Source organism: Schistocerca americana, chromosome 3, assembly GCF_021461395.2.
Source record: "Schistocerca americana isolate TAMUIC-IGC-003095 chromosome 3, iqSchAmer2.1, whole genome shotgun sequence".
Classification (NCBI taxonomy): Eukaryota; Metazoa; Arthropoda; class Insecta; order Orthoptera; family Acrididae; genus Schistocerca; species Schistocerca americana.
In genome coordinates this window covers 256,754,791-256,782,116 of record NC_060121.1, presented here as the reverse complement: position 1 = coordinate 256,782,116, position 27,326 = coordinate 256,754,791, and the positions used below count along the sequence as shown (strand labels likewise).

Sequence of the window (27,326 nt, the reverse complement as noted above, 5' to 3'; positions counted from 1 at the left end):
TCAAACATAATACCCTCTTCCATGACAAACTGCATGGGTTCTGTGAACATCATTTATGTGAAACCCAACTCTCCATTTTCTCACAAGACATCTTGGAGGCTATAGATCAGTAGTCAGATATATGCAGTATTGTGAAACTTGCTGGCAGATTAAAACTGTGTGCCCGACCGAGACTCGAAGTCGGGACCTTTGCCTTTCGCGGGCAAGTGCTCTACCAACTCAGGTACCGAAGCACGACTCATGCCCGGTACTCACAGCTTTACTTCTGCCAGTACCTCGTCTCCTACCTTCCAAACTTTACAGAAGCTCTCCTGCGAACCTTGCAGAACTAGCACTCCTGAAAGAAAGGACATTGCGGAGACATGGCATCTCATATGCAGTATTGCTTGACTTCCAAAAAGCATTTGACTCTGTCCCATAACATAAGTATGATCATATGGCATATCAAATGACTGGAGTGATGATTTCTTGGTAGCGAGGATGCAGGATGTTTCCTTGTATGGAGAATGAACAGTTGTAGAAATAACTTCATACATATCTCAGGGCAGCATAATCATATATTTTCTATTCACATTGTATATTAATGATCTGATAGACTTTTTGCTGGTGATCCAGTTTTGTAAAATAAAGTACTGCCTAAATACCACAAATATCCAGTTACATCTTGAGAAGATTTCAAAGTGGCACAGAGACTGACAGGTCGCTTTGGATGTTCAGAAATGTAAAATTGTGCGCTTCATAAGTACATTACAGATAACCTAATAACAGTAATAAAGTTCCATACTTCAAGACTCTAAGATGTACAGAAGTTATGACATTTCCTCCGACCACTTTACAGTAATAACTTAAATAAATTTTCCTTTAAAAGGGAGGTGTGCAGTGACTATTTTCCACAGACTGTCAAGATACACCTCCTGTGACAGCCTGGTACGCAAAGATTATACTGTCAGTGATCAGATACGAAAACAGAACACAGAGCAACAGTACTTGATGTTGAAACTGAGCAGAAAAAATTAAAGAATGTAATCATAAAAGTTTTAATCTCACAGTACAAAAGGGAAATGTATAAAGGACTGTCAATTTGGAATGACAAATTTGCCATACTCATAACAAACACAGAGGAAGATAAAACTTAATACTCAAGAGAGAGAAACTAGGAATGTAATTAAAGAGTTGGGACCATTATATGAGTAGCCCAGTTGCAAAAGTGGCTATGTGACCAAAAATCGGAAATTAAGTTATAGGCAATTTCTTGTACAGGTTTTCACACTCTATGTAATAATGTATCGATCAGGCTTCAAAAATGGTTCTAAGTCTTTTAGAATGAGGTGAAAAAATTGCATAAGGTTGCAAAAGCGGCCAATCCTATTCAGTTGCAATAGAGGCAGAGTCTTAATGGAATAATGGTCGCCAACAAAGGGTACGGCTGCAGAACTGGACATATCGTCTTGTCACACGTAACACTTTTTAAAACTTCCGATTTTCAGCAACATGTGACTAAAATGTTTGGGTTATCAATACTGTGTAGGTTCTCATATGTTTTTGCTTCTATTGCTATGTTGTAGGAAGGAAAGTGCAAGAAGGCATTGTTATAGGATAAAAAGACCTACCAGTACACTCGTTCCACTGTGTATTTTAAAATGACTTTGTAGGCAGTTTTATTGTAGGACAGTTTGAAATGGACAAGGATAATGAAGAAGAAATTTCTACTATTGGATTACATTTCGATGAACCCAATGACAATAGAGCTGAGATTAGGATTAATGGTGAGTGGGAAGATGCTACGAGAAACTCTACTTCTAGGACGAGAAGACTGAATGTACAGCAATGGAAACAAAACATTGAGAAAAGGAAGAGGTGAGGAAGACCACTGTTTGCAGTAATATTCAAATATTCATTATAGGTTTAATGTGGTTGGAATTAATGACCTAGCAACATTACCTAACCTTTTCTGGAACGCATGTCTTGTAAATTCAACGTACTTGAAAATAGAAACACTGAACTTCTGATTGCATTGACATAAAACTATTATCTGTAGGTACCAACCAAAAGAGTTTCCACGGATTCCAAACTGTAAACATCCTCCTGGAAAGCTGAAATGTAAAGAACTCACTATGTGGGAAGTAAGACAGATCCATCAAAAATTTTACAAACAAAATAATCGAGAATGGCAGAGCAACTACATTTGACAGCATGTCACTGTGTCATCTCCTTGAACATCTAAGCTTACAGGAGACAAAGTATCAAGAAAGCAATTATATATGAAGTTTGTGCTCCCCAAAAAAGGTGAAAGAGTTTCTATAAACATCAGGGTTTGCAGAGCGACTTTCATGGAGATTTTACAGATCAAAAAAATGAGACTCAACAAAATTTGTCAGAGTATAATGAACGATTCCTCACCTGCAACTGCTGAAAGAAGAGGAAGTGACAGAAGAATGAAGTTGTATGAAGACAGGAAAAATGCAGTTGTCAGACACACTGAACAATTCAAGCTGATGAAAAGTCACTATTCTAGAGGAAAAATGCTGTGTCACCAATATTTGCCCATTGAATTAAATGTAAAAATAATGTGGGTAATGTTCTGTGACAAACATTCTGATCTGGACATGAAGTATGACTACTACCGGACAACATTCCGCAATAATTTTAATATTGGCTTCGGAGCACCTGATATTGACACGTGCTCTACATGCTCGTCCCTACAAAGCATGATTTCCTTGGAAAATCAGCCATTGGAAAAGAAAAATTTGGAACAACAGCTTACAGCTCACAAAGTTCGGAGCAATGTTTTTTATGATAGACTGAAGGAAGACATCGAAGGTCAACTAATTTTAAGTTATGACTGCCAGAAAAATTTAGTCCTTCCCAGAGTCCCAGAGCAGGCGGCTTATTATTCCAGACACTTATATAATTTCAAGGTTTGCCGAGGTTCTTCTTCGAGCGGCCAGATGACAGACAATGTGACCTCGTATGTTTGGCTGGAGAATGAAATTGCAAAGTGGTCAAATCAGATTGCTTCACCTTTTCATCATCAACTGCTTAACACCAATTTGCATGGTGTCACCAAACTACATCTCTTTTTGGATGGATGCAGTGGGCAAAACAAGAATACAACAATGATTGGGATGTTGATGTACTGGTTCCTGTACGCTGCTCCAATACACGTAGAGAGCATTGAAGTGTGGTTCTCAATTGTCAGTCATTCTTTTATACCTCTGATAAAGTTTTTGGAAACATGGAGAGAAAATTTTCAAAATTGAGCATAATCAAAAACCCTGCAGTATACGTCAGCATAATGGAAAAATTTGCCACAGTGATGCATTTGGGGTCAGATGACTGCAAAGTGAGAGACTGGAAGAAGATCACCACTGACATCATCAAAGATCCTGGATCATGGCACTTCCAGTTTCAAAAGTCGAAGAGAATTATAATCACAAAGACAGCAGACAGAAAATTATGTCTTGTGCAAGAAGAAGCATTCTTCAATTTTGAAAGAGGAGAGCCAAAATATATTCTTCAAAGAGGCAAACATATCATGAAAGAAACTCTCCCTGAGGGGATTTCAAAAGGCGTCCCACTGAAAAAAGCTAAAATTATGGACATCAAGTGGCTCTTAGAACTACAATGGGGAGAGACATGACCCAAGGAGGAAAAGTTAAAATTCTACACTGATGTTTTTGAGCAGCAGAAGATCATGGAAACAGATGAATGTCAAAACGGTGACGATGAAGGACTTAATTTTGAGGTCTTAGATGATGACAATTCCCTAAACATAGCATACACACTGTATACCTCATTTTACCTTGTAATTGTTTCTTTCTAATATTTCATTTTCCCAAGATTTGTTTCCAAAGATTTCTCACTTTCATGACAAGTGTTAAGATTGGGTTCAGTGATTAAATCTGAGTAATATTAAAATTGTTTGTAGTAGTTCATGTTTAGTTTTTTTATGTAAAGGTTTCAATCTTCTTAAATATTTAAAATGAAACAGTATTTCTGCACTTTGTTCATTTAATTTTCTTCCTTTCTCATTATTTTAGTATACTACTGTAGTTTATCATTCTTACTGACATAGCCAGATAAACACTATACTTAATTTTTCAGCCAGTTTTGCAACCAACTGTATCCTATCATGGTCGCCGATGCAGTTGCAGAAGCAGCTAACTGGCCCATTCAGTTGCAAAACGGGCTAAGTGCAAATTTTTACATAAAAATACTAATAATGGGTTAATGTAAGATTATAGAGACATTTATTATTTGGTTTCTACAGTTTTTTTTCCTTTTTTTCAGACATTAATCACCATTGTAAAGTTGCTGTGAGAGCAAGGCTATGTTTTTCGACTTTTCCCAAAAATCTTTTAAAACTGACTTAGCCGCTTTTGCAGCTGGGCTACTCATATGAACAATATAGAATATGAATTAAACAGAATGCATTATAAAACATATAAACTAATGACCAAGCAGCAGAACACACTCATAAAAAATGTTTATAATTATGCCAAAATAAATGCTGAAAGCATGAAGGATGTCATGTGAAACCAGAAGGATTGACAGATTGATAGCTCGTTCTCAATTGGTGGGTGGTGGTGCATGGCCATTCTTAGTTGGTGGAGCACTTTGTCTGGTTAATTCAAATAACAAATGAGACTCTAGCCTATTAACTAGTTGTTTGACATCCTTTGTGCTGTCAGGGATTAGTTTTGCATAATTGTAGCCTTTTTTATGTACATGTTCTGCCACAACTTGATGGGTGGACTTTTTTATCCATCCAGCTACATTATAAGATCAAAAATTGATTTTTTTTGTTGTTATATAAACTAATGAAGCACTTTAAGAAGACTCAAAGAGTGCAATCACACATAAACTTAAGCCATGAGAACAAATAGTTAGAATACTATGTATAATTATGGACCAATTCGAATTAAAGTGGTGACAAACTCAGGGTCCACAGTGAAAATGATTGTCTTGTATAATATACATTATCGTAATTTTAATTGACATTTTGACTATAGAGTATATTATCTTCTGGAGAATGGAATTCAGTGCATACTTAAAATCTGCTTTCCCATCTCCCATACATGTATATTACTGGGTAATTTGTGACTACATACAGTACATTGTTCTTCACCACTGACAGCTTTACTACTGAAGGTCATCTTTTCCTCTAGTGTTGTAGTCATGGACATTTTAAAAAAATGTGGTGGATTATTTACACTGAATTTCATTAGTGTATACAAACCTGAACCTTGTGATTTTAATGCCAACTTCTTTGAAGATATGATTACAAGATGACCGTAAGTAAACACCACATACATGTTGACAATTGCTGAACTACATGAAATAAAATCACCATAACTTGTCAATGGTTTGCATTAGGATGTTCAAACTACGCCATTGATCGCAGGGCATGACGAGCATTAGCATGCACATGCATTGTTTGATTTAGCAACGAAGCCCTGTTTCATTTGGATGGGTTCATCAATAAGCAAAATTGGAACATTTGGGGGACTGAGAATCTGCATTTTGCAATTGAGAAGTCTCTTCACCCTCAATGAGGAACTGTGTGGTGCGCAATGCTCAGTCACGGAATAATTGGCACAATATTTCTTGATGGCATGGTGACTGCTGAATGGTACGTGAACCTTTTTGGAGATGAGTTCATCCCCATTATCCAAAATGGCCCTGATCTTGATAAGATGTGGTTCATGTAAGATGAAGGTCGACCCCATTGAAGCAGGAGAGAGTTTGATGTCCTGGAGGAGCACTTTTGGGATGGCATTCTGGCTCTGGGGTACCCAGAGGCCAATGGCATGGGCCTCAATTGACCGCCACATTCTCCAGATCTGATCACATACGACTCCTTTTTGTGGAGCTACATTAAAGACAACGTGTACAGCAATAACCCCAAAACCATTGGTGAGCTGAAAATAGCCATTCAGGAGGTCATCGACAGCATCGATGTTCCGACACCTCAGCAGGTCATACAGAATTTCGCTATTCATTTGCATCACATCATCGCCAGTAATGGCAGGCAGTTCATAATTGACATCCTGTATTATTCTCTGTGTTCACTTTTGTGCTAATGAGTACAAATGTGCTAAATATGTTAAGAAGTCAACTTATTCATTTCTAAAAAGCTTGTGCATATTTTCATCACTATGCACATCAAAAAGTTTGGAGCTTTCCACCCTATTCGAAGACTTCTGTTTACGTGCTTCTTTAAAACATTATTAACAATTTCTTCTGTTGTTTCTCTAAGAGGATTAATTCTAAAAATTGTGTCAGCATAGAAAAATATCAACTCTGGTTGATTTATGCCAAGTGAGATGTCATTCACATGCATGAATGATTGGATTGAATTCAGTGGGGCACCATTCATGATTTCTCCTTAGTCACTGAATTTTCTTCTGATTCCTATAACTTTTTCAGTTGTTTACTAACATTTTTTTGCATTTCCTCCCTTGCATCTATTTCAAACCAATAGTTTGTAATACCATTAATTCCATAAAATTTAAGCTTTTCTAAAAGATGATCATGGACTGCACAATTAAATTCCTTTCAAAGATCACAAAAAATCAACAGGTGACATTTTATTGATTAAGACTTGTAATATTATGCAAGTAAATGTATAAGTGAAAAAAAGACAATAGAAATGTTCAGCATGTAACCATAAGTGCAAATTTATTTTTGGTGTAAATGTAAAATGACTCATTCTGCATCATTATGATTTATCGTGCAAAATGACCCATGGAACATGAAACTAACTAACTAACTAACTTCTCAGTGGAGAACCCTTTCTAGAACTCATAGTGCACATGTTAAATTGTTTCTACTCTGGAGTAGACAACTTTTTTAAAATGTTTTGAGAAAAAAATTCAGTAAGCAAATTGGATAGCAGTTACTTACATATTTAATGTTGTCTTTCTTATAAGAGTTTTAATAATGGCCTATTTTCACATCTCTAAGATAATTATCTGTGTTAGTGGTGCTTATAATATGGTGTAGTATGTTAGAGCTACTCTTCTGAATTCTAGCTGTAATTCCAACATCCTAAAAACTTTTATTTTGGAGAACCAGTATAATCCTGTTAATAACAGCAAGTGACATGCTACTACTACTTCAAATTACTGAGATTTTTACAGAACATTATACTAATTAGGGAAGAAATGTTATTTTGTATATTTTCACATTTTGTGTATCACTTTCGTCCACTGAATACCTTTTTTGCATTTTATGTTTGCAAACTCTACAGTACATATATATTATTACAACAAAGATGTGAGATTGCTCTAACATTGCGAAGAGGATTTAACACTGCTATTGTGAATTGTATAATTCTATCATCCAAAGGATTATTCTCACAGCTGACATGGCACAAGCACTTCACAAGCTTCAGGCTTAATGTTCTGCTGTATCAGTAATCTGCTTCTACCTCAACCACTACACTGATAGGAGTACACTGGCCTATATAAATGCCTGGCTTTCAGTAATAGATCCAGTTGCTTATCCAGCTGGGTAATTGGATAGTCCTCTATAGCTGCTGATCTTGGCTCTGTTTACGTACGGAGGTCTAATCTCCTATTAATCGGATACATCCAAGTCACCACACATATAAAAGGAGACCTGGATTACAGTCAACTGTAGTAGCCCAGGATGCAGCTCCAAAGCAGTGATTATTCAAACTCCACCGTGGTGGGACCCGAAGCAAGGTACACAAAAAAAAAAATCAAGATTTTTCACTTTTAAAAGTAACTACCTATTTTTTAACCATATTAGGGAAAATTTCTCTATTTTCAGAGAGTAAACACTATCTGGAGCTACATTTTTGTTTATAAATTATATATAGATGTGAAATCATAGAAAAGTAGTAATCCATGGACAAAGTTTGCATATTTAATAGTGATGACAATAATATGCTCATGGTTATGCGTGATACAAGTTTTTACTTGGACGTAACTTCAGCATTACATGTTAATGTCAGTGTCCTCACTAGAAATGATATAGATGTGTAGTTCCAAAACTGTGAACTAAATTGCCTTTTAAGGTCCCAAATTGGAATTTTTCTCCAAACGACATAATCCTTTTGTCTTGTCTTAATTTACCCCAAAAAGGTGTGAATGGATTTACCACAAACAACCTGCTAACTTGATCTTAGCAACAAACTTGTTGGAGGCACTTATTGTACTCACCTTTCAACAATTATGTCAAATATTAAGACAATGTATAAAGACACAATAATAATTCTAAGAAAAAGGAGAATTTCAAAGAATCAGTACATATGATGTGCACAAATGAAGATATAAAGTCAAGTGAAATTTTTTATTCTTACTTCTGATAGCTTTATTTATCCTTGCATTCTTTAAATTTTCAGGATGAAGGAACACCATTAAATTAAAAGAGAAAACACACACACACACACATCTATAAACTATGATAACCAGATGAAACTACTTGTGTATGTTTTATAGAAAACAGACTGTGAAGTACCTGGGCAGCTAGTACCTCATTTTGTGAATGGTTGCAAGCATGTTCATCCCAACACTCAAATCAGTCCTGTGTAGTTCTCACAGTGCAGATAAATAATGATGAATGTCTAGTACAGAGTATGTTGACAGAGCAAGATCTTGTGAAGCTGCTGCCAGGCAGCTAAAAGCAACCAGGATTTCAACTAGGGGGACACAACTTACATCAGTTTTGTGTTGAATGATGCAATAATTTTGAGATTTCAGAATGAATGGCTCTGCTACATTTTCTAGTAGTCTATATCCGTTACATTTTCTGGCTTTCCTCAAACTGATTCTGCTTCTCACTGGGAAACTGTCACTTTAATTATAACATATTGATTAATCCTTCATTTTTTCTATTATTTGTTATGAAAATTAGTTGGCATTGTGATGTGATGGCATCATCATTACAATGAATCAACACATTATTGCATCAGCTAATATCATGTTAAGGCTAATGAGCTCATTATTAGCATGCAATCAATTTTCTTGTAAACAGTACAATATTAAAAACTGACTAGCCTAAACATTCTTGTAAGAGTAAGAGTGGTGTAAGCAGTACATTCTGGATTGCTTTTAACTATAGATGAATGCATTCAGAATGTTGTACTTCCTGCTAAGTACCAAAGACCAGAATTCAGGCAATAAAATTTCTGTTAAATAATTATTACCAATCACATCTGAGATAAAGAAGAGCTATGTTTTCTTTATTCTTATCAGACTCAAGATCTTACTTAGTCCAAAATATAGTAACAAAATTAGTATGTTTAGCATACAAAAGTAAAACCTTTGGCTGTGACCCACCCAACACAAGCCTCTTCTGAGATGTCAGATCAACAGACAGTTGTTGCCATTTATTTGATCAGTCAGTGGTGCTTTGTATTAACTCATTTTCATAACATCAGCTTCTTTTCACATTCACATGCTATTGCCTTATTAGATTGGGGTGAAAGTCCTCTGAAGGTTACTGAAACAGTTTCAGGAATAAGGTACACAATATTGAAGCTCTGATACCACAGCAGATCATGCCTTCATGATGTTGTCTCTCTCTTCTGCTTACAATCCTTATGTGTTCTATATTTAACAGTCTCTCTTTCTCTTAAACCTCACCAATATGAACAATCTCTTATAGCCCTGATTTGAATAGCTAAAGGAGCCTTAGAAAGTTTGTGCCTAGTCTCAGTTCTTCAAGATTCTTTCAAAACATTGTGTTATAAAAGTATAAAAAAAATTATCTTTAGTGCCTTGTTGCCATACTTACATTAATTTTTTCCAGACATCAAAGCCTCACCAGTATTATCTAAAAATATTGCCCTCTTAAACAATTTTCTGGAATGACATTAACTTATTTTTCCACCACTTCTTGGTAGAAGAACATCATAATTATACATGAAAAGGATGCTATTGTGGATGTTCTACAGTAATAATTCATTTAGTTAACCAGTTTTTGGCTTACAAGGCCATAATTAGACTTTTAGTAACTATTGTTGTCAAAGATGATATAATATTGAAAAAGATGTTAGACATCAAGAGGGAGCTACAATCTCTGAGTAAATGTCATCTTTGATAGCACTATGCTTATGTGGTCAAAAATCTTAAAATAAAACAGCAGGTAAATTTAAAGGTAAAAAGGCCAGAAAACATTAACACTTAACATAAAAAATTAACATATTTATTTTTCTGTACAAGATTAATTTTCTTTAATATTTATTATCTGCAATATTAATTTTTCTGTAATAGTAGCCACACTTTTAGGGGTGTCCAGTTCATTCAAGCTTTTGTGTGCAACAGTAGGTATGGTGTACATGAAATGATTACATTTACAGATCAATAGCACAAGCAGTTCTGAGGTACCAGGTATCGACCCATGCTGAAACACCCATATTAGTAAGTGGTGTAGCCGCCATGGGCGGCAATGTAGGTGCTGACTCTGGCATCCAGTCAATTGTACAGATGGTTAATACTGTTCTGGGATACACTGTGCCACGCCTGCTTCACCTGTTCATTTAGTTCTGTAAGAGTTGTTTGTTCATGAGTCACTTCTTGTCCCATCATATACCACATGAGCTCAATTGGAAAAAAGTCTGGAGATTGTGCTGGTGAGGGACGTTGCTGCATGTCTTGTTGAGGACGTTAAGTTTCACAGACAGTGTTTGATTGAGCATTATACTGTTGGAACAACACATCGCCTTTCTGGTGCAAGAATGGCAAAAGAACTGACCTAACGAGATTCTGCACTATTGAGCACTGATCAGTCTTCCCTCCAGAAATACCAAACGAGAATGAGAGTTGTAGCTTACCACACCCCAGGCCATAAGCCGTGTGGTGGGGCCAGTGTATCTTGGAAGAATGTACTCTACAACTCAGTACTCACCAGTTCTATGTTGTACGCACACACGACCATCATTTGCATGCAGATAGACTCTGCTTTCATCGCAGAGGACCATGGCACGTGGCACATCTTCCAAGTGATCCTCTGGTGGCACCAGCCAAGCCATGGACATTGATGCTGTGGTATGAGAGGAAGATGGGCTAGAGGTATGCATGCCCATATTTCCATTGCTAATAACAAGTTTGCAACAGTCGGTGTTGTCACATCGGGGCTCACAAGCTCTTTTACCGGTGCTGTGGTAGCTGTATGATCTGCCACTGCTGCCCTTACAATACCAGGATCCTGGTGAACATCTGGGATGTGTGGACGTCCAGAACTTCATCTACAGGTGTAAGAATGTTCATGTGACCACTGATACCAGCATCATTGCAAACTGACATAGCACGTCCAACTTTGTGGTAATTCTACAAAAGAACCATCTCCTGTCACTCAGAAGACCACAATTTTATCTCTTTCAAACTCACTCAGTTGGGCTGTTGGAAGCACAATTGTGTCACAGTGGCACGGTTGCTTGCTTGTTTCACATATTTGCGCCACCCTGAGCTTTCTGGCTGTGAGCATTCCCTATTAAAGGGTAGACACTGATGGCGTTCTGATAGCCTTGCCATTATGCTATCTGCTGCCAGATGATGCTGAAACCATTATCAGTACATCTACTATTCCACAGATGTCATATGCCACCATTGGATGTAAACTGATGTCCTTCCAGGTGTACTAATTTTTTCCCAGCAGTGTATTTACAATGTTGAACACCAAAATGTGAAATAAATAAATAACAAAATAAATAGGCAATGTTGAGATGCAAACAAATGCTGGAAAGAAACAAGAGATGATAGTCGTAGAAGAAAAACTCAGACTGATCCATTTCAGGTTATGGATTTGAGATTTGCTGCGGTAAAGAACTTGAGATACCTGCTCAAATGAACTCAACATAAATCTGTATGTAGAGCAATGGATTATATATGCACCCAGGGCTTAACTTCAAAGTATGAAACAGAAACACTAACATCAAGGCTTCTAAGATGAAAAATTAATTTGTTGAAACCGGTAAAGTGAAATAAACTCTGTGCAACTGATGACTGAATTTTATTCTGAAATATATACTACAGCTGCTGAAAAATAACAACCGTGAATAAAATAATAATATAGTTTGATAATAGTAACTGTGGAGTTACATGTAACTGAGACCTTGAGTATTGCATTTGCAAATGACAAGAAAATATGTTTTAGCTCAAAATGACAAAGAAAATATTTGGTCCAGCACAGGACACTGATGGCTGGGGAAGAAGATAGAAAAACACTTTTGGAAATTATTTAGCAGCTTAATATTGTCCAAAAAATTGAAGCAAGAACATACTGGTGGGCAGGAAATGTGGCTCATAAACATGAACACATTCCTGCCAGAGCTGTGATGGTAGCCAGGTACTAAGCAACAAATCCATGTCATAGACCTTGGAAGTGCTGAATGAGTGATATCATACAAGACCTTTGAGAGAATGTGAAATACCCAATAACTCAGTTACTTGGGACGAACTGTGAGGTTAGCATGTCATCTCAAAGGTCAATATTAGATGTTGTATAGAATTCAAAGAGACATGCTCTTAGATGGATCATGGTCTTGGATATGAAAAGAGTTCAAAAGGTGGCCTTCAAATGGACAATGGACTATCCATCTATGTTCTTGAAACTGATATAACACAGTGGAAACAATTGTCACAGAATGAAGAGAAATGCAAAACTGCTGTGATGAGAGTGTGCCTCTGAGAGTAGCTAAAGATGAAAGTGTGGAGAAGTGACTTGCAACAGTCAATGTGAATTGTTTAAGCAGTATTCTACAATGTGAGGTGGAGATTGCATGGCTACATTTAGAGCCACTACATTACTGATTCAGCTTAAAGGCCATTGTCTTGGCTGAAAACTTCTTGGGTCACTAATATCTATGCTTTCAATCATTGTAGAAAGTAGTAAATGGATAGATAAAAAAAAATCTCCTCAGCAAGTAGTGGCAGGGTACACACACACAAAAGGATTTAACGTTTATAAGCTTTCAGAGCCAGTGACTCTTCTTCTGGCAGAAGAGTTGAAGGGGAGGAAGAGGGGTGAAGGAAAAGAACTAGAGAGGTTTAGGGAAAGGGGTACAGTTCAGAAAAGTCACCCAGAACCCCAGGTCAGAGGAGACTTACCGGACGGGATGAGAAGGAAAGACTGATTGTTGGGAACTGCACAGTACAAGATTTGAAAGCCTGAGAGCCTTCAAGTTTTCAAATCTCCCACGGTGCAGTCCCCAACAACCAGTCTTTCCTTCTCATCCCATCTTGTAAGTCTCCCCTGACCTGGGGTTCTGGGTGACTTTTCTGAACTGTACCCCTTTCCTTAAACCTCTCCAGTCCTTTTCCTTCACCCCTCTTCCTTCCTCTTCAACTCTTCTGCCAGAAGAAGGAACCACTGGCTACAAAAGCTTGTAAACATTATATCCTTTTGCGTGTTTGTTCCCCTGCTGCCACTTGGTGAGTGGATTTTTTATCTGTCCATTTACATTATATTAACTATAGCATGTAAGACTTTTGTCTACCACAATACTTTCATTTCCTCAGAATGAAAATATGCTCTCTGTGCTTTGATGTTAACTTGGTAGATTAATAAACACGTCAACAATGGTGAATGACAGCAGCTAATCCTGTATACATGAAAAGACGTTTTTAATCATTCAAGGTGACAGCTGTGGAATTTTATTAAAATGTAGCAAATGACTTTGGTGTCTGCAGGAAGCAGTGTTCTTACTTCACTCCAGTCTCCAATTCTGGGTAACTATATGAGTAAATACATTATTTTACAAAAGAGGCTCTAAAATGTAAACTGGTTTCCATAAATCAGAGAAAAGTCACAAAACCAAAAGGAACATAGAAAAACAAAAATTGGTTGGTTGCGTTGATTTGGGGGAAGAGACCAAACTGCGAGGTCACTGGTCTCATCAGATTAGGGAAGGATAGGGAAGGAAGTCGGCCGTGCCCTTTCAAAGATACCAACCCGGCATTTGCCTGAGGCGATTTAGGGAAATCACGGAAAATCTAAACCAGAATGGCCAGACACAGGATTGAACTGTCATCCTCCCGAACGCAAGTCCAGTGTGCTAACCACTGCGCCACCTTGCTTGGTAAAAACAAAAATTAATTGACATAAAATCTGGGTATTTTGATATCATATTAGTGCAGCACAAAAGTAAGAAAAGCAAACTAGGGGTGATGCAGTTTATTTGCATTATTAGTATATGGCAGATAACTGCATGCTTGTGGTTAGGGCAACACTTATTACTCCAAGATTGAGGGAGAAGCATTGAGATGATTAAAAAAGCTAATCAAGTCTTGAGGACCACATGGTGACTGGCTGGTGTGTCATTCTGTCATCTCACACTATGTGGATGTAGTATGGAGGGGCATGGGGTCAGCACTGTTTTCAACTTTTCAGACCTTGGATCCTCTACTTTTCATTCAAGTAGCCACTAAATTGGTATCATGAGGCTGAGTGCATCCAATCAGACACGTTGATCATTTGGCTATGGAGGCAAGCATTGAGATGGCTAACTATATCAATTCCCTTTGCCATGTACATTTTATGGATCTACAAACTATGGATATTGATATATATATATAATGACTTGAAGATCAACGCATCAATGACAAAACTACAATGGATGGCTATTGTCACATTAGAGGCAGGTCAAACTAAGATGTATGCTAGCAGGAAGTTAAATGCACTCCTGTTTATTGTTCCTAAACTGTGGTTACTATTTTTAACTGCTTGTTAGGATACAGAAACATCAGCCAAGAACAACCATGTTCTCTGTATGATTCTTGTTAATGATCAATATTTATGATGATGTGCATTCAAATGAATAGAGCCACAACCTAATTCTAATTATGGTACACCTAATTATGGTGATATCACCAGAGCTGTGTGCAGGAGGCTTCACATAGGTAATTCAATAGGACAAATAACTTAAATGCCAGACACAGTTTATCACTGAAAGAAGTGCTTGCAAAGGTCATATTAACAATTGCAGTGGACTACATATCAATGGATGACTGTTCTCTTAACTGACAAGGCCCAGTTTAGTGTGAATGCTGGTAGCCACATTTTGCTTTTCAGATGAGCTAGAAGTCATTGTTATATACCAAATACCAAATTTTGACAGTGATCCAAGCCACTATCCTCAACAGTATCGAACACATTCCATATGCTGCACCATTTCCTGAAGTTAATGCCGACACTTCTTGTCATACACCAAATGGCAGTCCTTGTCTGTTCATTGTAAACCTGTTCCAAATTTGATTATAAATTATTTGCCTTGCATTTGTGAATTTATTGGTCCTTTAAATTGCATTTTGTACATCTATGTCCCCATAAAATCTGTGCACAAATTCATATTCTGTTGAGCACACGGTAGCTCGCTCTTCCCATTATACCAGTTATTAAGGTTTATTCCTGTGGGAAGAAGGATTGTACAAACATCTCTTTGCATGCTGTACTTAGTTACATATTGACTTTGCCACCCCTGTTGGATCACTATGTAGGTGACTGCAGTACATTCCTAGATTAATCATTTAATATTAGTTCCTGAAACTTATTAAGTAGACTTTCATCGTATAATTTGTGTCTAACTACAAGTGTTTGCCAGATCAGTTCTTCCAGAACCTGGATGTGTTCTCCCTTGCGTCAAACAAATCTGTGATGATGTGCTGTATTCAGTTTTGTAGATTCAATATCCCCTGCTGGTTCTCTTTGGTATGGGTCACACACACTTGAATAATATTCTAGGATGGGTAACCTAAGTTTTTTGTAAGCAATCTGCTTTGTAGACTGATTGTATTTCCCTAGTATTTCCCCAATAAACTGAATTCTGTCACCTGCTTTACTTACGACTGAGCTACTTGATTATTCCACTTCATATCCCTAATATCCCCACAAATTATGACGTACCTTGGTTTTGTGCGAGTTGATTAATAGCAACTGTGACTCATCGATTTTATAGTCATACAATATTATGGCTCTCTCTCTCTCTCTCTCTCTCTCTCTCTCTCTCTCTCTCTCTCTCTCTCTCTCCCTCTCTTTTTTTTATTTTTTATTTTTTTCACTGTCCAAAGTGCAAAATCTCACATTTCAAGCATGTTCCCAATCTTTGTATCACTTTGAAATCTTATCAAGATCTGACTGAACAATTGTGCAACATTTTTTAGACAGCACTACACTGCTTCATCTACAAGAAGTCTGAGTTACTATTAATATGGTTTGCAAGGTCATTAAATTACAACATGAACAGTGAGTGTCCTCACACACTTGTCTAGGGCATACCTGAAGTTACTACTATTTTGTTGGTGACTTGCTATTCAAGATAACATGCTGAGTCTCTCTTTCAACACGTCCTCAATCCAGTCACAAATTTTACTTGATACCCCATACTTGATAATAAGTATTTCTGATGCTAAATCAAATGTTTTTTGAAAATCAAGATATGCTGGACCTACCCTACTTGATTGCCCTCGATTCATGGCTTTCAATATGTCACATGAGAAAAGAGCATGTTGGGCTTCTCATGACCAATATTTTCAGAAGTCATGCTAGTTGGCATGGGGCAGAGGGGAGGTGGAATTCTGTTCAAGACAGCCATTACATCTGAGATATCAGCATATGTTTAAGGTTCTACAACAAGTGGATGTCAGGGATATTCAATGGTAGTTTGGCTGATCATTTCTGCTGCCATTTTTGTAGATGGGTATGACTTCTGCTTTTTTTCTGACCACATAGCACGGTTTTTTGCTGGAATCTATGGTATATTATGGTTAAAAGAACTACAAATTCAGTATAGAATATCAGTATTCCATCAGGCCATGAACCTTTGTCCACTTTTAACAATTTCAGCTTTTTCTCTAAGCCTTTGACACTAATGTGTGTTTCACCCACCTGTGCGATGGCATGAGCATTAAATTGGGGCAATACTCATGGACTTGTAAAGATACATTTGAATGCAGACTTCAGCACTTTTGCTTTGCTGCCCTCACTTTCAGTTCTTGTGTCAAGGCAACAGTGTTTTAGCTCAGTAAGGAACTATAGCTAAAATTAGATGAATAACTGACCACAGCTTGTGATGGGAAGGACCCTCCAAGGCATACACTCACTCTAGATGAATTTTTAATGAAAGAGACCACTGCATAATAGGTGTAAAATAAAGCATGGGGCTATAGATAGAGAATGCAACACATTTACTTGTAAGGAAATAAATGTGTGTAGTCTTGCTGTCATAGCAGAATATCACCGAAAGATCTCTCACAAAACACAGAAATTGTGCTCATGTGTAAAAGCTGTTGGTGGAACCACAGTTAGTGTCCATGTACTTACAGGCCCATGGTCACTGATACCAGTTTCAATATGGAAATAATCAGAGAGGTTAGGTCTAATGCGTGGACCAGTCTGAACCCCTTTTACTGGGAAATGGAGAAGGCATCACAATACACAATTCAAAACTAGATGAACAATACAAAGAGCTTAACATAGTTGGAGTGACAAAAACGAAAAGACTCCAACGGTCAGGACCATATAGTGTAAATGAGAGAAATGACATGGCCCAAAACTGCAATGGACTGGATCCCATCAGACAGCAGATCAGTGGGAAGACTGAGGAAGAGAGGGATGGATGAGGTAAAACAAGACTTGCTGCTGCCAACAGTGTTAAAGAACAGGATACAAGTAACAAAAGACAGAAGCAAATGGAGAGCCTCAAGTATGCTGTTGCATGGTCCTCTGGGCATGATTGCAAGAAGTAAAGTAAGTAAATCTATTTGCTGGAATATTTAGTGACAGTGAAGATGATAACCACTCACACAATTAATAAGGGAATGCCATTCATGTAGAATTTCCTTCAGTTGTGGTATCTTATAAGTCTTTTCCACCATTGCACCACCCCTATGAAAGTCATAAAATCAAAGTAGGTCCAAATGGTACTTTACTTACTAGTAAGTGCTACACAATATTTCATATTCTATTAAGCATTATGACCAATCAAATCCCATTCTATAGTAGAAAATCTTGGTTTTTGGTAACAGTTAATTGGTATCGAAACTATAAATTACTAAGGCGTTTTTCGCAAAAACACGAAATTATTTCATCACTAGGCAAATGGAGGCAAATGTAAAGAATTAAAGACTCTCTGCTGTGCAAAACATTCATTTCAAACTGAAAAATTAACAGCTTTGTTAACGTGAAGATACGGAACTGACAAATATATAATATATTCAAACATCTTTTTCGTATAGACTAGAACAGTCAGAATTGAGCGATGATTCATTGTTGATAGAGAAAATAGTTTCCAATGTTGAACATTTTATACAAAAAGTTCTCAATATAAAACGGTACCATTATTTGCCCCTATATTGGGTGTAAGAATGACCTCTCGCATTATGAATTGTCTATCATAAAACGTAAGGAATACAAAATATTTGGGAAAAGAAAATAGTCAAATTTTTAGTCTGAAAGTAAGAAATAAAAGATGTTACAGCAACATTTGACGTGCCTTTTGAATGTTTCTCGAAATTATGCACAGAAAATGGAATGCAGATTGATAACACCCATTTCCTTTCCTGATATTCGATAGAATCTCTATGAAAAAATTTTTGAGACACCTTTGGGCAACAATAACAGATAAACACGTCAAACGCATACAACAGCAAACATCATGTGGTCTATATAATACACCAGACAAATGTCTTCTAGTCCATTCTAAGTTAAACACTGAACTTTAAGCACTCAATCTTTCGAGCTTTCGACGGGCACGTCAAATGGTTGTCTAATTTGTTTTATTTCTTACTTTTAGACAAATCGTTTCACGAAAGTATGACAGATGGTTCAAATGCCTCTGAGCACTACGGGACTTAACTTCTGAGGTCATCAGTCCCCTAGAACTTAGAACTACTGAAACCTAACTAACCTAAGGAGATCACACACATCCATGCCCGAGGCAGGATTCGAACCTGCCACCGTAGCGGTCGCGCTGTTCCAGACTGTAGCGCCTAGAACCGCGCGGCCACTTATGCCGGCCAAAAGTTTGACACTGCTTTTTCCAGTTTTGCATTTTCGTGTTTTGTTCAGAAATCATGATCTTTTTGACTCCCTGTTTGCTTTTCTGCCGTCTCCTAATCTCATACTGCCCTGGATTTAGGACTTGTTTTGAAGGAATCCATTTTGACAGTTAGATAACACAACAATGCAACTTTTTATCCCGAAACGGCTAGGTCTTGAAGAGCTGAACTTCATGGTACTTCATTTACATAGTTAGCAGCAGCTGCTAGTGAAATATTCCATTTTCTCTCAAATCACTAATTATCTTTTCTTAATTACGGTCCACTGGTTACTTTAAAACAATAATTTTTTCCATTTCCTACTCTTCGTTTGGTCGTGAAAATTAGAACAAAAACGCATCATGTAATCTAGAGGAAGTCTTGTTTTCGCTCCGCTCAAACATTTGACCATAAAGAGCCATAATGGCCGGCCGGTGTGGCCGAGCGGCTGTAGGCGCTTCAGTCTGGAACCGCGCGACCGCTACGGTCGCAGGTTCGAATCCTGCCTCGGCCATGGATGTGTGTGATGTCCTTAGGTTAGTTAGGTTTAAGTAGTTCTGAGTTCTAGGGGACTGATGACCTCAGATGCTCAGTCCCATAGCGCTCAGAGTCATTTGAGCCATAATAATCGCAGGTTAAGCAACTGCCGGTACCCGAGTTCGTTTGAAAAATAACATGTGAACAGAAAGACAGTGTAACGCTCAGTGTAAACAGCTAGGCGCTTTTCGCCATTGCACTTCTCTAAAGCCCACTTTACACCTAAGCGAACTTGCATCAGCGAACGTGAATTCCCCTTAGAGTAGTGCAGACCAGCCCACCGTGCCGGCCTCCGAGACCAATGGTGTCTGGCCCAGCCAGCCGCAGTCGACACGGCTACGTGCCGGCTGCCTCAGCTCAGCAGAAAGGGCGGGCCGCTGCAGTGCGGCTAACGCTAGGTGGCAATCCACAGAAATACTTTTCGCATGTCACTGGGTAGAGGAAGGTTCCAAGTTTTATGTTCGGGCAGACACTGTACTATGTAGTCAGCATTAGAACCATGCGTTGCTCGAGAAACATTCGGTAGTCCATTTCATGCCACACATGAATCGGAAAAATTCTAGTGTCCTATTCCACTCGTCAGCCTTGAGCAATGACGTTATACCAGAGGCAAGGACACTAGATAGAGGCAATATTTGAAACATAGACCATATATAACATAGACTGCGCATGTCCCTATCTCTGTCGTGTTAACACCTGAAACCGACATCTAAGTCGCGTGGCTCGGGGCAGAAAGCAGAGTTACTGTCATTACGCGGTGTGTGAAGCGGAGCTGACTGTTACAGTTTCTCTCATTTATAGCTGAAAACAAGCATTGATTCTGACAATTCAACTAACTGTAGCACTACTGTTACACATGTGGTAGTGCAGTTAACCTAGTTTCTCCAAATTCCTGATAATAGAGCGGTGGTTATCGTTTTTATATGTGGTCAAGCTGAAACGTATTGACAGCTCTTTTAACAAGCGACAGGATGTTTTTTAGTGTATAATTGTTCTTCTTTTTGTACTTTGAATTCTTGTAGTTCACGGCTTCCACAGTTTTTTTTTTCTAACGGTTCCATAAGAATATGTGTGAAATGCTTTATTAAGGAAGGAAATTCGTGTATATGCATAATGTCAGCTACTTACACAAAATAAGCGACAGGGGCGATTCTATTAAGTTGGTGAAGGTTGGGGGATAATGCGGGGTTTGGGAAAATGGAATATCGCTTAACAATTCAGGGGCGATTCTAGAAGTTGGTGAAGGGTGGGGGGGATAATGTGGGGTTTGGGAAAATGGAATATAGCTTAACAAAAGGAGAGTTGTAGTCCTCCACCGACAAAATGGTAAAATTTGGATTTGCCGGAAGTAGATTTTTGGTAACTGTTTTGGAGTTCAGGGTAAAAAATGTATATTAATAAATAATAAGACGCCCATTTTAAGTGAAATGATATTTATTGGTTTAGATAATAAGCTAACTGCCCCTCTTATTCTTTTGTTAAAATGTGTTTGAAATACATTGCAAATATATTGCTACACAATTATTAAAAAAATGATCGAATCTTTTGGAGTAATATATTCGCTAATTTCTGAAGTCATTTTATCCAGTGAAATATGATACTCCACTGGGGGAGGGGGCTATAGCCCCCCCCCCCCCCCCTTTGCCACCGCCCCTGATAAGCACGTATTTTTTCCGACTTTTGCTTCAAATGTGTGTGAATTCCAAAGGGAACAAACTGCTTAGGTCATCGGTCCGTAGTCTTACACACTACTGAAACTACCGTAAACTAGCTTCTATTAAGAACAACACACACACCCAGGCCTGAGGGAGGACTCGAACCTCCGACGGGAGGAGCCACACAATCCGTGACATGGCGTCTCAAACCTCGCGGCTGACTATGGCTTCATCTAGTACACATACTGAAACAGTATCAAAATAGGAAGCGTAATATATTGCAAAACGTTGATTACACTGGTGTAGTGCGCTAGATATTAACGATATGTTGTCTCAGAATCTTAGTCTTTCACATAGTTTCACATCCAAGGACCAACACCCATCTTAAATTTCAACTTGTGGAAATACCTCTGCAATTATTTTAAAGTAATTCACTTACCCATCTGAGATTTTCGTCACTATACATTTTTTTTTTCATACATAATCTGCAGGATACAAAACAAGAGTAATATGAGCATATGTGAAGGTTATTGCTTCTGCATCTAGTAAAAAGCAGAACAGTTGATCTGTAACAAAAATGTCGAATTGTGCACTATAAATGCCTAATGACATGCTCGGCTTCATGTCCCGAGTCACGTGACTCAGATATTGGCTTCATTAAAATGACGTCACGCACAGTCTATCATCTATGATTTGATAGTAGCGGATGATGTTCGTAAACAAAGGGAAAAAAATTACGATCACAATTCACGCTTTATTTAGGCACGAATTATATCGAAACGAACTGAAGATGAAGGAGATAAATGAGAGCAAAACCAAAGAGAAATATTTATGCGTGAAGTAAATTACTGTTGTAATTTATGCAACTAAGAAAACCACAGAGAACCTTTAAATAATATTCGTCGTAATATTATAAAATAGAATAAATTTATAACAATAATTATAGAATCTAACGGGGCCACCACTAGCAAGTGAGACTTTTGGGCAGGGAGAATCAAAAATGTAATACAACTACGGGAAAGTAGTATAAATAATAGCATATATGAAAAAGTACCATGAAATTTGGAGAAACTGACACAGAAATCCTTAAACAAAAGCCAGTACATAAATAACAAAATTCACAAAAAGTAACAAGTATTGGATCGATCTATATACGTTAATTATAATTACCGATTACAATATTCTTTAGTTTTTTGCAGGAGTTCAGAGAGCAATTAGAAGTGCGGCGATCCTATTACATTTCAGTGCCCACACCTGCTGCAAAAACGATCTGTATAATGAACAGTGCAATGGTTGAAATCGGTAACTAGAATTGGCCTATATAGTTTAATCCTAGTTACCGATTACAATATTTGTTATACTTTGTGAATTTTCATTACTTGTGTACAGGCGTTTCTTTTAGGATTTCTGTGTCGGTTTCTCCACGTTTAAGGCTTCTGATTTTTAATTTTTCATATATGTAATTATTTATTTCACTTTTTCCGTTGTTGTGTTACATTTTAGTTTCTCCCAGCTCAAATACCCCACTTTCCTGCAGTAGTCCTGTTAATTCAATAATTATTTGATAATAAATTACGGCTATTTCACAATATTACGACTTAGTAGTGTTATATACTGTAATGGATTTAAGTGTTGTCTGTACTTTTCTCACTCACATAAATTACAATAATAATTTCTTTCAAACACGTGTAATCCTCTTTTTTTATTCTTATTTACTTTAATTACCTTCATATGCTTTCGACATAATTCTTGGCTGAGTAATTAATCATGTGAACTGTGATCGTAATTCTACCGTATGCTACATTCGATGGTTACTTTCAAAGATTGCCTCTGTGTAGAGGCTTTGTCTTAGGTTTGACGTCATTGCTCAAAACCGACGGGTGGAATCGGACACTAGAATTGACCCCATGAATCAACAGGTCCCTGTTTATTGAACTGACAGCTTCAACAATTCAGTTTCTCAGATCTTGAAAAGCGGCTGCCATAGGTGGGACAAAGTCAGCATCTTATACGCGTTCCCACGAAAAAAAAAATAAAATTGTAAGCTTTGAGATCTAGTGACATAAGAGGCCATAAGCAACAAACAGTATTTTGTTGACTGTCTCTTCCTATAGAGTTCTTAAGATAACGCCACACCACAAAGAGAAAGTGAGGGGTGGGGGGGCAGCCGTCATGCACAAAAATGAAATCATTGGAATCTTCGTGAAATGGAAAAAAAACATAAACTTCATGAATAGAAATGGCGCGAAACACATACAGTTTTGGTGAGTCTCTTTCGTATTCGACGACACCAGGACTTCTCGACACCCAAATTGTTGCATAATGGCGGTTTACTTTATCCCACACATGAAACGTCGATTCATCCAAAAAGATGAGACGTTCGGAAAAAGTGTCCACTGCGATATCCTGCAGAACTGAAATGGAAAATTCGTAGTTTCTGTTATGGTCTCCGAGAAGCAATTGCTGCAGTTAAGTGCAGCTTGTAACAGCTTGGTCACGGTGCGTCCGACCTCATTCATCTTTTGGCTGGGTCGAGCAGATTAGGTAAGGTTAGAATCTAGTCTAAGTATGAGGTAGGTTAGATTGTAACCTCCATGCGTGGGGATGGATACCACGACTCCTCTGTGCTTGGAGACGAGTGCTGCAGTGCGGTATTTGCTATTAAGAAGATGCCTAACGAGCTATATCTGTCTCGAAAAGAACGTTTCGAGTACTGTACACTTTGTCTTCAGCTGAGCTGCTGGTATTACCAGAGAAATTTTACGAAATACCCAAGTATTACGAAAACATGTGGGTTCATTGATACGCCACACAAAGATCTCTTCAATACACGTTGTTCAGAGTATGGTTTATTATGCTACAATGGCGACTTTGTTGTATAAAGGTTTTTCCACCGTGGTTATGTGCACATAGTCGTTAATTTACTTGGTGAAAGTAGATGTTTCTGTTATAGGATGAACGGAGAAAATTTGTATGTGATTAAGCTAGTATTATTTAATTTATGAAAATTGATTTGCAGTTTCACAGCAGCTCACTTTATTCTAAAAAACGGTGTATAGTAATGCAATGCTGGCAATAGTTATATTCAGATAATCAGATTCTTGTACTGGCGACACCACTGCCCTTTAAACACTTGCCTAGTGGATTTGAGAATGACGTAACAAGTTTTCTGGTGGCAGTATTACTTCAGATTGAGAGTAGCTTTTAATATTTAAAATCAACTACATTACAGTGTATTTCAGGACACTTGTACGATGCATAAGTCCAAAATTGAATTTATAGAATAAATTCCCAATTTCGAGAGTTTTGCGATGCAGGAGTAAAAATATTACCTTTTAAATTAGTATTTAGGGTATGGTAAATAACATCAAACATGTCACACAAAAACTTTGAAACTGTGCTTATCAGAACACGGGAAAGGCCTAAATCATGGGAAAGACGTAATCGCCAGATGTCAAATATCAAAGTATCACTTTTAGTTTTACTTGATCCAGAATTTCATCTTTAACGTACATATTAGATTTTTTAACAGAGCTCAAATCGCACTTCTAGGCAAGGACTAGATCTCTGTTTTCCAGAATTTATTTGAAGTTGTGCAGACATAGGCTACTTGTGAAAGACAAACATGCTACTTGTTAAAGACAAACACGAAGTCTGGCATAAGATACTCTGCACGCCTAAAGCACTGTAAAATGGAAAAACATACATGCACCACATTTACTACGCAATTTATGGAACAGAATACCCAGACTACTGGCATAAAAACGCCAGTAAGTAGTAACACTAATTGGAAGACAGCTAATGGAAGATAATGTAGATGAAGACGAAGTAGGAGATATGATACTGCGTGAAGAGTTTGACACAGCACTGAAAGACCTAAGTCGAAACAAGGCCACAGGAGTAGACAACATTCCATTAGAACTACTGATGGCCTTGGGAGAGCCAGGCCTAACAAAACTCTACCATCTAGTGAGGAAGATCTATGAAACAGGCGAAATACCCTCAGACTTCAAGAAGAATATAATAATTCCAATCCCAAAGAAAGCAGGTGTTGACAGATATGAACATTAACGAACAGTTTAATGAGCCATGGCTGTAAAATACTAACACGAATTCTTTACAGACAAATGAAAAAACTGGTAGAAGCCGACCTCGGGGAAGATCAGTTTGGATTCCGTAGAAATATTGGAACACATGAGGCGATGATGACTCTACTACTTATCTTAGAAGCTAGATTAAGAAAGGCAAACCTACGTTTATAGCATTTGTAGACTTGGAGAAAACTTTTGACAATGTTGACTGCAATACTCTCTTTCAAATTCTGAAGGTGGCAGGGGTAAAATACAGGGAGCGAAAGGCTATTTACAATTTGTACAGAAACCAGATGGCAGTTATAAAGAGTCCAGGGGCATGAAAGTGAAGCAGTAGTTGGGAAGGGAGTGAGACAGGCTTGTAGCTTATCCCCGATGTTAATCTGTATATTGAGCAAGCAGTAAAGGAAACGAAAGAAAAATTCGGTATAGGAATTAAAATCCATGGAGAAGAAATAAAAACTTTGAGATTCACCGATGACATTGTAATTCTGTCAGAGACAGCAAAGAACCTGGAAGAGCAATTGAATGGAATGGACAGTGTCTTGAAAGGAGGATATAAGATGAACGTCAACAAAAGCAAAACGAGAATAATGGAACGTAGTCGAACTAAATCGGGTGATGCTGCAGGAATCAGATTAGGAAATGAGATGCTTAAAGTAGTAAAGGAGTTTTGCTATTTGGGGAGCAAAATAACTGACGATGGTCGAAGTAGAGAGAATATAAAATGTAGACTGACAATAGCAAGGAAAGCGTTTCTGAAGAAGAGAAATTTGTTAACATCGAGTATAAATTTAAGTGTCAGGACGTCGTTTCTGAAAGTATTTGTATGGAGTGTAGCCTTGTATGGAAGTGAAACGTGGACGATAAATAGTTTGGACAAGAAGAGGATAGAAGCTTTCGAAATGTGGTGCTAGAGAAGAATGTTGAAGATTAGATGGGTAGATCACATAACTAATGAGGAGGTATTGAATAGAATTGGAGAGAAGAGAAATTTGTGGCACAACTTGACTAGAAGGAGGGATGGTTGGTAGGGCATATTCTGAGGCATCAAGGGATCACCAATTTAGTATTGGAGGGTAGTGTGGAAGTTAAAAATCGTAGAGTGAGACCAAGAGATGATTACACTAAACAGATTCAGAAGAATGTAGGTTGCAGTAGGTACTGGGAGATGAAGAAGCTTGCACAGGATAGAGTAGCATGGAGAGCTGCATCAAACCAGTCTCTGGACTGAACACCGCAACAACAACAACAACAACTAATGTCAACATACCGCAACCCATAAAGATCCACGAATGTAACTTTAGTAGTAAGATACACCATTCTTGTGACTTGAACAAATTATTTTTCGTGGTTATAATCAATACTAAAGTTACCAATAAAGATTTTGCGTACTTGTGGTATACAATAAACCTGCGATTTCAGTCCATAAATTCCGAGTTACATCCCGGTTATAATATATTTCACCCTCAGGATGCCACAAATTACTCCTTCGACTAAACGTATCAGTTTCCCACAGTCCATGTTTCGTGTCGCCTCTCCCAGCGGAATCCACCAATATCTGTGTCACTACGACAGCAACCTCCGTACAATGACGTCAGAGGATCTATGATTCTCTCTTAAGGCGCACTTGAGCCGACTGCATTCGGTTGTCTTCGACTCGCATTCGCATGCGCTCGCTCGTGTTCGCTCTTTTAGCGACCCGCCGAAGGAAGTTCGCGTCTTCCACTTAGGCGGTAGCAATGTAGAAAGCTTTCAGTTTCGTCTGCTTTGGTGTCTACTTTTGTTGTTGACGTTAATTGCGTGAGCGATTGAATGTTCTTAAGAGAATGTTTCGTTGATTATGGAAGAATACTGAAGAGACCTACATCACAAATGAAATATGACTCGTAGAAAATTGCCAAAGCTCTCAGTGTTCTGACTGGAGACGTGAAAAGACGATAAATTCATGAATGCTTGTTGCCTGCGAGAAAGGACTCAAAAAGCACGATAAATTTCGTAAATGTAAACAATGGTAAATATGTATCTATCCTGCTGAT

At 37.9% G+C, this 27,326-nt stretch overlaps 1 protein-coding gene across 1 annotated transcript in view; it reads left to right on the top strand.

Annotated features, from left to right (window-relative positions):
- The first annotated feature begins 7,519 nt into the window (after window positions 1–7,519).
- LOC124605760 (opsin, ultraviolet-sensitive) overlaps window positions 7,520–27,326 on the top strand; it is a 72,971-nt gene continuing 53,164 nt past the window's right edge. The window contains exon 1 of the mRNA XM_047137645.1: window positions 7,520–7,709. Within this exon, the coding sequence (XP_046993601.1) occupies window positions 7,654–7,709 (56 nt within the window). The 5' untranslated portion in view covers window positions 7,520–7,653. The remainder of the gene's footprint in view (window positions 7,710–27,326) is intronic.